General features: G+C 44.8%; 1 protein-coding gene across 2 annotated transcripts in view; it reads left to right on the top strand.

Annotated features, from left to right (window-relative positions):
• Positions 1 to 7,340, top strand: part of CDKN2D (cyclin dependent kinase inhibitor 2D) — a 14,208-nt gene extending 6,868 nt beyond the window's left edge. For both annotated transcript variants that reach the window (XM_075858988.1, XM_075858989.1), the window contains exons 2-3: positions 2,877 to 3,046; positions 5,040 to 7,340. In XM_075858988.1, the coding sequence (XP_075715103.1) occupies positions 2,906 to 3,046; positions 5,040 to 5,393 (495 nt within the window). In that variant the 5' untranslated portion in view covers positions 2,877 to 2,905 and the 3' untranslated portion in view covers positions 5,394 to 7,340. The remainder of the gene's footprint in view (positions 1 to 2,876; positions 3,047 to 5,039) is intronic.
• The last annotated feature ends 3,187 nt before the right edge of the window (positions 7,341 to 10,527 follow it).

The following is a 10,527-nucleotide window of genomic DNA, read 5'->3' as shown; positions in this document are numbered from 1 at the left end:
GTCTAGCAGGACATTTCCCGGCACTTCTTGCTTCCCTCTGCTGACAAGCTTTATGGAGATGCGGATTTCATTTTCCAGCAGGACTTGGCACCTGCCCACACTGCCTATAGTACCAATACCTGGTGTAATAACCACAGTATCACTGCGCTTGATTGGCCAGCAAACTCGCCTGACCTAAACCCCATAGAGAATCTATAGGGTATTGTCAAGAGGAAGATGAGATACCAGACCCAACAATGCAGACGAGCTGAAGGCCGATATCAAAGCAACCTGGGCTTCCATAACACCTCAGCAGGTGATCGCCTCCATGTCACGCCGCATTGATAACACCTCAGCAGTGCCACAGGCTGATCGCCTCCATGCCACGCCGCATTGATAACCCCTCAACAGTGCCACAGGCTGATCGCCCCCATGCCACGCCGCATCGATAACACCACAGCAGTGCCACAGGCTGATCGCCTCCATGCCACGCCACATTCATGCAGTAATTCGTGCAGAGTCGGAGCCCCGACCAAGTATTGAGGGCAGATACTGTACATAAATTTCAGTAGGACAACATTTCGGTATTCAAAATCATTTTTGAAATTGGGCTTCTATAATAATCAAATTTTCTGAGACACTAAGGCCTCATGCACACGACCGTAAAAACTCCCGTTATTATGGGTCGTAATTACGACCCGTAATAACGGGCTCATAGACTTCTATTGACCACGGGTACCTTCCTGTTTTCTCACGGGAAGGTGCCCGTGCCGTTGAAAAAGATAGAACATGTCCTATTTCAGGCCGTAATAACGGCACGGACAGTCCATAGGAGTCTATGGAGCTCCCGTAATGATGGGTGGCTACATGTGTGAACCCGTCATTACGGGAGCATTGCTAGGCGACGTCAGTAAATAGTCACTGTCCAGGGTGCTGAAAGAGTTAACTGATCGGCAGTAACTCTTTCAGCACCCTGGACAGTGAATTACGATCACAATATAGAGCAACCTGTAAAAAAAAAAAAAAAGAGAAGACGTTCATACTTACCGAGAACTTCCTGCTTCCTCCAGTCCAGTCTCCCGGCCGTTGCCTTGGTGACGCGTCTCTCTCGACATCCGGCCCGACATCCCTGGATGACGTTTCAGCCCATGTGACCGCTGCAGTCAATCACAGGTCAATCACAGGCTGCAGCGGTCACATGGACTGCCGCGTCATCCAGGGATGTCGGGCTGGATGTCAAGAGAGGTACGCGTCACCAAGACAACGGCCAGGTAAGTATAATTTCTTTTACTTTTACCTCGGAAAGGGCTGCCCCTTCTCTCTATCCTGCAATGATAGAGAGAAGGGGCTGCTGATTACTGCAGTGCAATTTTGCATCGAAAACGTGCCCGTAAATACGGGTGGAATACGGGTGACACCGGAACCATATTTACGGGCACGGGTTCGTAAATACTGGTGCAAAACGGGTCGAATACGTGTGACCAAGGACCCGTATTTACGCCAGTATTTACGGGTGGGAAAAAACACGGTCGTGTGCATGAGGCATTAATTTCGGGTTTTCATGAACTGTTCCCATAATCATCAACATTAATATAAAAAAATGCTGGAATAGATCCCTCTGTGTGTAATGAATCTATCAAATATGAGTTTCACTTTTTGAATTGAATTACTGAAATAATTAAACTTTTTGATATTCTAATTACTTGAGAAGGACTAGTGTGTGTGTGTGTGTGTGTGTGTGTGTGTGTGTGTGTGTGTGTGTGTGTGTGTATGTGTGTATATATATATATATATATATATAATTTCCGTGCCGGGTTCTGGGTAAGCCAGCGGCATTCTAGCAAATATGGCCAAATAATAAGAAATCTCAGGGTTTTCCCCCCGGCTCTCTTCATGTAACCGCAGCGTATCATGAATCTAAAACCACCAGCCATCTGCCGTACTGTTCGTCTGGTGTGCGCAGCTGTACAGTGTACCGGGGGAGGGGGGGGGGACACACCTGTGTGACTATGAGGAGAACATACAACCTAGACACCCAATATTGCACCAAATAAGGTTGTGGCGCTCTGTTTCACCGCACCGCTCCCCTGTACCGCACACATACTTGTAAGGGAGCCCCCTAGTGGTGGCAACAGGCAGCAGAGGTTTTTCAGGTACAAGGGAGCGGTGCGCTGTACTTAGGAAACAGAACTCCAGAGCCTTATAAAGTTTATTAGGAAAACGCTCCAATTTATGCTGCTGGTGTCTTTCTCCTTAGAAAGAGGTTCTGCAGCAGTGGAGATGTGTGTAAGGCTATTGGAGGAGTTCCATGCACTTCTGATGTCCCTGTAGTGTGCAGGACGGGGATGATCCCATGTGTAATACAATGCTGCTCCTCCTCATCCAGGGACAGTCTGTAGATAGACAGCTGTGTGCAATTCCTGTGCTACATGACAGGTGCAGGCTGCGTGCGCTGTGTTGAGAATACTCCCAGTATTTGCATTCTAGTCCATCTGTGGTTAACAAGCATTCTCAGTAATGTGCTGGAATTTCTGTGGAGACACACCCGCATAACAGGCAAAGTGCCCCCATAAAGGGTGCCGGTGGAGTGCCCCCACCCCATAAACAACGTCGTAGAGTGTCGTCGTCCCCCATAAAACGTTTTGATGAAGTGCCCCCCCCCCCAATAAATGGTGCTAGCAGAGAACCTCCCCCTTCATAAATGGTACCAGCTGAGAACCCCCCCCCCCCTCATAAATGGTACCAGCAGGGTCCCCATGTAGATAGAATCTAATAATATCAAATGAAGGAGTCTCATGATGAGAGTGATAGTCCAGCAATGTTGAACAACCATCACTAATATCTGAGGGGGAAAACAATGAATGATGAAATCTCACTTCTGTGTGGTTCACTTACAGATCATTACACCCCCACACCCGCCCCCCTCATGTTACTGCACGAGACCAGCGCTGGAGACCTCCTGACACGAGCGGCAGCTCAAGGAGACCTGGCAGAGGTGAAGAGACTGCTTTGCCAGGAGAGGATCCACCCGGACTGTCTAAACCACTTTGGGAAGACTGCCCTGCAGGTGCGTGACTGACCACCAGCATATGGAGTCCTTGCATTGTCCTTTACTGTTACATTGCTAAGCAAGGCTGAGAGACCAGCAATATGGCTGAGGCATGTCACCCAGATTTCCCAGCCAATCAGAGTGCTGCTTTCATTTTTCCAGAGCAGTTTAAGAAATGAAAGCTGTGCTCTGATTGGTTGCTATGGGCAACAAGGCCAGCTGTGATGAGTGAGGCCTAGTGTGTTCAGTTTGTAGGTTTGTTCTCATGGCGGCATGTTACTCGGCTTCTGTGGGGATGAGAATAGACACTGAGACGTCTCTCATTCTTCTCCACCCGCACCATCTGCTCTATTGTATCATTCTTCTGCCTAATGCTTATTTCTTCCCTCGCCACCTCCTGTCTAAGGGGGTTTCCCATGTATATTTATAGTATGCTGCTAGTAATATACCTTCAATGTCTGATCAATGGGGGTCCAACCAGTGGGACACCCACAATCCTAAGAAGGAAGGGGGCCACATCACTAAATAAAGTGCACCAGCCTCATTCGTCAGACTCTCAACATGCCAACATTGATACCCTAGTGGGGTCCCAACTAGTTTTAGTAGATGTCCGCTTACCTGCGTCTGCGGGCAGAGCTGAACACCAACATGAAAGATTTCTTCTCAACTTTTGCAAGCTTTGTAGAACTATTCACATCAAGATTTATTATTTTTTTTAAGTGGGAAAACCAGACTCCCTAAAAATTAATTCAGACAGACCTGAAAATTAAGACCCCAGACCAGACAAAAATAAAATATACACTTACCGCTCCTGAGTCCTTTTCCATTCGAGGCGCCTCGGCACACAACGTCCTGATGGTGGCCAGCGTCACGACCTTGTGTACGGGCAGTTCCTCTCCTCACGGCAGACACTACCCTCCTCCAATGCATCTATGATGGCATATCAACGGGTGCAGATAGCTGGCAACCCCAGTCCGCATTTGGGTGGCGATCCGCCAGTTGATGACTGCTGCCCTAGTGCATGCTTGCCTAGTCTACAGGATTGTCCAACAGTTTCCCCAGACTTCCATCCGAGCAGGCAAATCTGCCAGCAGGGGGAGCTAGCTGCATATGTATTTATACTCTTCCCATTGACTGGAAGTGAGCTCCCCCTAGTGGCAGCTGTTGTCAGCCAGAATTTTATCATTGCATTCTATGGCTGTGTGAAGGGAGGCTATGCTGGTTTGTGAGCAGTATTGTTTATTTGGGGACTGTTAATGGGGGGCACTGCAATGGCACTATTAATGGAGACATTATGGCTGTGTCTATTGGGGTGTAATTCTAGGAAGGGTTTACATTGATAAAAAAATTCCAGGGCTCGTAGTGTGTACTGCATCTCAAGTCCCCCTGGAATGCCCTAGTGATATGTTATCAAACGATGGTGGGGAAATCGGAGAGCAGTGCATTGTGGGAACTCAAATAACAGGTACACAGTTACAGCTCAGCTGTCAGGTCACATGTCTGACAGCATTATGGAGCCAAACTGCTGTCTGTTTCCAAGGGCAACCAGCAGCCTTTTAAACGCAGCTATGGATATAAATAGTGAAAATGACATAACAACTCAATCAATCAGTACTGAGAATTTTTGTTGAAAGAGGACTCACCCTTTAAGGCAGAAGTCCCGAACCTTTTGTAGGCTGCAAGCCATGGCAGTTGGCAAGGTATCTACCAGTAATATGGTTTTGAACCTGGTGCCAACTTTTAGTAATGCTATGACATCCCTGGTGCCGCAATAGCATGCCAACAGCTGCGAACCACATGCAAGGACCCCGAGAGCTACTTGTGGGTAGATAGCCTGTGATTCTGCCACTTTGCTAGGGTGACTCGCTATGGTTTTTGGTAATTTAGCATGTGGGTGCAATGAAGCAATGACCACGTGTTCGTGTGAAGATGGTAAGTGAGAAGATTCAGTGTGGTGGTGAACTGCAAATAATTTTCCTAGCCTCCCCCCCCCCCCCTTTTGTCCCTCCAGGTGATGATGTTTGGCAGTACACCGGTGGCATCGGAGCTTCTGAAACAGGGTGCCTGCCCGAATATTCAGGACTCGTACGGCATCTCCCCAGCTCACGATGCCGCCCGGATGGGTTTCCTGGACACCTTGCAAGTCTTGGTTCAGTATGGAGCAGACCTCAACACTCCCGACGCCTCAGGCTCTCTCCCCATACACTTAGCTCTCCGTGAGGGTCATATTCCCGTCATCGCCTACCTCGTCTCACGTTCCAACTTACAGCATCGTGACCGCGAAGGCCGAACGCCCCCGCAGCTCGCTTCCATGTTAGATCCTAACTTGGCAGCCATATTAGAACAGCATGGGCAAAAAAGATAAGATGTATGGATATGGGACAGACCAACACGAACAACTGGCGCAGCGTCTCTTATTACATGTCGCCGTATAAGGCGACTCACTGTAGATGTAATGTACTCAGGCAGCCATTAACCCTCTCCGTAGAAGTCGGCCATTTTTATTGGGTGAATCCCTTAAGAGAGTGCAGCCAGTCACTTTATCACTCGGAACCAGTTATATCAGTAAAGACGTGATACAACTGGCACCCAGCGATCTGATTGGCCAAAACGACAGCCGACTTAGTGTGGAGCAACGTCCTATATCTATACATCCCTATATTGCCTATACAAACTGTACTTGTTGGAGCTTATGCACCCAGAAACTTGGGGTGCAGGTGTCCATTTCTCCCTTAATATATGTGTATATACTATATGTATGTATGGCCGGTTATGTGCAGTTTTTTTTTATGTTACTCAGGTAATGTTGGGTTTTTAATTTTCTTTTTGTTGTTTTTGTATGTTACATGTTTCTCTATGCAAATGCATTAATTAAAGGTACAGTGACCTGTACATCACTAACTATTTTTCCACAGGATATGACTGTATATAGGTTCTATAATTATTAGAGAACATTCCCTCTCTATAGCTGTGGACTGGTCCGAAAATTAGAATTCGAGGTAGGCGGATGTGAGCAGAAAGAATTTTTTTATTTTTTTTTATAATCCTCCTACTAAATGCCATTCTGAGATTTGCTTGCGCGGATAAATTACTAATGTCCCAGTTTCCCGAACGCCAGCGTGGGAGAGCACAAGACGGGACAATAGGAATTCAGGGAGCCAGGTCATAAAGCTTAACTCCTTCTGTGCCAGAGAAAACGGCAGGCTTTTAAAGGGGCACTAAAGTCTATGTCGTGCGTATTTGCAATACAGTGTATTGTTCTCTGTTATCATCCACTTCAGACTGGGGAGAGGCTGACTGGATTTTTTTATTCGACCATGAATTTCACGTGTTGCTCTAGCGATTCTCGTAACTCTGCAGTGCCCCTTTAAATTGTCGTTTATGGTATCCAGGCTGATATGATAAATAATTGCATCGGACTATTACCTAAAATCACATTCTACTAGTGGGAACATTCAACTGTAAGGCCCTGGAACCCACTAAAGGAGTATTTTTGAGCCAAAGCGAGCGACTTTATAGCAAAAATTGGGTCCTGGAATTTTTTCTATTGTTTTACGGATTGCGCCTAATTAGAAAAGGTTTTTGCTGCAATTTTTGATGAGTTTAAAAAAAAAAAAAAAAAAATACAATAAAATGTTACTGTAAATTAATGCCAAACATTCAAAAATTCGGCAAAAACGGCACGTGTCATAAGTTATTACAAAATACAAACAAACATTGGGATTTATTTAATAACTTATTTCCTGTAATTTCTCTTGAATTTTTTTTTTTTTTAAAAATACTAAAATAACAGGAATATTGGGCTACATAATATTTTGCTAGTGGGAAATCCATTTATGAATTGTTTTTGTGTGTTTTTTGTTTTTTTACATATATTAATTTATTTACCTCATCAATTCTGTGGTTTGAAATAGAGAAATTTTTGGACTGTAAAAAATAAAAATAAAATACAGAGTATTTTAAAGCTTGTGTGTGATATCTGAGTGTATAGTCTGTGCCCAATCTATATTTAATGCTTTTTTATTGCTTTTTTTTTTTTTTTTTTATTTAAAAAAATAAATATGAATTTTCAACCTTTAATCTATCGAGTTGTATTAAATATGTATTTATTAAACCCTTGAAGGACTTGTTATTGATATGATTTTATGTTTTTAACTATTAAATTAATATTTGTGGACTTGAAAGTTTTTGATATTTTTATCTTTGTTACATTTTAATGTTTTTAACTTGAAGGAGTGTCTGTGAAATTCTCAGATTCTTGTCATTGTCAGCATTGCCTGCTGTTTGAGATATGAATTAAATAAATATAAGATGTGGAATACCAATGTCCTGGCCTCCTAGTCTCATTGTCTGCAGTATGTCAGGGGCAAACGCAGGATTTTTAAAGGGGGGGTTTCCAAACGCATATTTTATAAACCGAGTTCTTTTCGTCACGCTCCCGCTACACTCTGGTTTTTACACTATCGGTAGTGGTCTGCATGTGTCCACCAGCCTAGTCCTTTATATTACAAGCTCTAATATAAAAGGCTAGGCTGGTGGACATGTGCTGACCACTACTGATAGTGCCCCATACTACCCCCTGTAGATAATGCCACACACGGTGTCCCATTCTTCATTAAGGACTCTGTCTCTGTTCATGCGCCATCCTCTGCTCCAGCAATGCAGAACTGGTCTCTTCTGACCCGGCTTGCTCCAGCAGAACGATGCAGGCTGCACAATTACTTAATCGTGCCGCCTGCTTTATGAGAAAAGCGCCAAATGGCGGGGAAGGGAACTGATGCCTCGCCAGCGCTGTCAATTGTATTAGTGTCCTAAGGATACAATTCCGTACAAAAGTATTGAAGGGTCTTCCGGCCCTGGTCACAGGAGGGGTTAATGGGCAACTGGAAACCCCCGCTGCGTGCGCCAATGGATGTCTGATTATTGGTGTGTAACCGGTTTAAACCGTACTTGCCAACTCTCCCCGAATGTCCTGAGGACGCCGGGAAAAAGGAGAGACGGCCCTGAAGAGTAGGCAAGTTTTAAAATATGCTCCCCAATCCTACAGTCTATTTAGGGGTCTAGTCCAGGGTATGTATTAGTTTAGGGGGTTTGGTCCATGGGACTGTATTTTAGGGGTCTACTAGTTTAGGAGGACTGGGGTCTATTCATTTTGGGGTGTGATAAAGAGGGTCAAATGTACTATTGTGATTCTTATTCTGCAGGTTGGGGGTGTGTCCTTTATAAGTGGGTGGGGCATAAGGTTAAAAACAAACATTTTTGCCACCGTTTTTAGAGTCTGTTTGAAGTCCAAAGTAGACAGGATTGGAGCCTCACCTTGGGTTAAAAGACCACACAATGGAAGATATTTAGAAAATTATAAAAAGAAAAGTTGCTGAAACTTTTTGTACTTGGGTTCTTCAGAACAAAGTGGTTTCTACAAGTCTCAAATCACAAAATAATAAACTTTTTGATATATTTTCTAATTTATTAATTTGCCTAGTTTTCCGCCATCGCTCCCCTGCCAGTTATGTCATTCAATTGCTGCCCGGAACCATGGAAACCTTTTTTAGCCTAAGTTCAGTAGAATCATGGAGGGGGGGGGGGTTGTCTGCGATGTAAACTGGCAGTAGCTCTCTGAAGGTGCCAGGGGACGGGTGGGCAGGCGCTCTGTCAGGGACAAATGGGGGAGACTAGGTGACAGCTCTGTGGGGGGCAGGGGGGAGACACTAGGTGGGCATGGGTTCTGTGGGGGAGCAACATAAGAAAAAAAATCATTGCGGAAATGCTGTGGAATTTCCGCAATGGAATTGTGTGCGGAAGTTCCGCAACATTTACAGTTGCAGCAAAGTGAATGAGATTTAGAAAATCTCATGCCCACACTGCGGAAAAAAAATGCAGCGAAAAAGTTTTGAAATTGACCTGCGGTGCGGAATTAAATTCCACGGCATGACCGTTTATGCTGCGTTTTTGTTGCTTTTCTGTTGCGGGTTTTCCCCATTAAATTCAATGGGGATGCAAAACCCGCAACAGTAAGATAAGATAATCGCAGCGATTACGCCGCAAAAATCGCAACTCCGGAAAAAATAAAAAAATCATACTTTCCCAGAACGCTCTCCTTCTTCCTGCAGTCCGGCCTCCTGGGATGATGTTTCATCCCATGTGACCACTGCAACCAATCACAGGCCTGCAGCGTCATCGTAGGAGGCCGGAGTGGACTTCAAAAGAGGGAAGTACGTATGAGTGCTTTTTTACGCAGCGGAAATTCCATCGGAACAACTGCATCACATGTGGTGTGATTTTCGGATGGCAGGTGCTGCAGGTTCCAGGTCGGATACACTGTGTGATATTTACGCAGCTTATTGAACCCGTGGGAACTTGGCCTAAAGCTGCTGACACTCTCTTTTTTTTCTTGAACTTGTTTTATTGAGTAAAGTTTGGCGTGATGTACATAGTGGTACAACAAACAGTACAAACAATTTGCTATAATTGTCACGTGCAGAAATATTCAGATAGTACAAAAAAATCACAATAGGACGTAAGTCCAAAGTAAAACAGGAACATGTCTAGCATGTCGAAAGTAATAAAGCATTACGGACCATGTTGTAATATACGTATATCAGGGCTCACCCCCAACCTATGCACTTTAGCTAGAAGAGAGTCCAGCTCTCAAATATTTAGGGGAGAAAAGCGTGAATGGCAATTCGCACCACGCGCTCTAGACTTTCATGAATTTCCCAGAACAACCTCCATTTTTATATACCACCTTCTCAAATGGGATTGCGGTATTGACTAATTTTTTCCACAGATGGAGGTTGATCTCCCATCCACCTGATCGCTATTGCCTTTCTAGCAAAGAAAAGTGTTTGTCTTAAGAAAATACGCATGTGGTGTGGCCAGGTTGATTCGTCTAGGATACCCAATAGGCATACTTGAGAAAGTATGTGGTACTGGAATCATAAGAATATTGGACAGTAAAGAAACCACGTCAGGCCAAAATGAGCGAAGGTATGAGCATTCCCACGCCATATGCCAGAAATCAGCGTGAAGTTCGGCACAGCGGGGACATCGATAATGTGGAATCCGTCCCATTTTATGTATATGGATTGGGGATAGATAACATTGGTGAACAAAATATAATTGTGTCATAGGGTTATTCACCGCTGAGGAAACATACATCGGGGGAATCTAAGGCCTCTCTCCAGTCATCTGTAGAAAGACAATGAATTTGCCATTTCCATTTGTCCTCTACTGCCAGTTGTGTAGATCCAAGTCTGGTTCCTTGAAGTACAGTGAAGTTTACCGCTCAGACGGCACTGGTAACAGTCCAATATCATTCAGTATGGGCTCTCTCCCAGAAAAACGCAGTGGACAGTCCGCAATCCAATGAGGGTGTGGATGGTAATTCTTATCCTTGTAGTTCCACCAAGCTCCTTATCGTCTCCCTCCACATTCAAAGAACTCCTGGTAGGAAAAGGATCTTATGTCTCTAATAGATGGAAAAAGGAAGACACATAGTG

Source organism: Rhinoderma darwinii, chromosome 3 (assembly GCF_050947455.1).
Source record: "Rhinoderma darwinii isolate aRhiDar2 chromosome 3, aRhiDar2.hap1, whole genome shotgun sequence".
Lineage (NCBI taxonomy): Eukaryota > Metazoa > Chordata > Amphibia > Anura > Rhinodermatidae > Rhinoderma > Rhinoderma darwinii.
The sequence above is the reverse complement of the archived record's forward strand: the minus strand, read 5'-3'. Positions and strand labels throughout refer to the sequence as shown.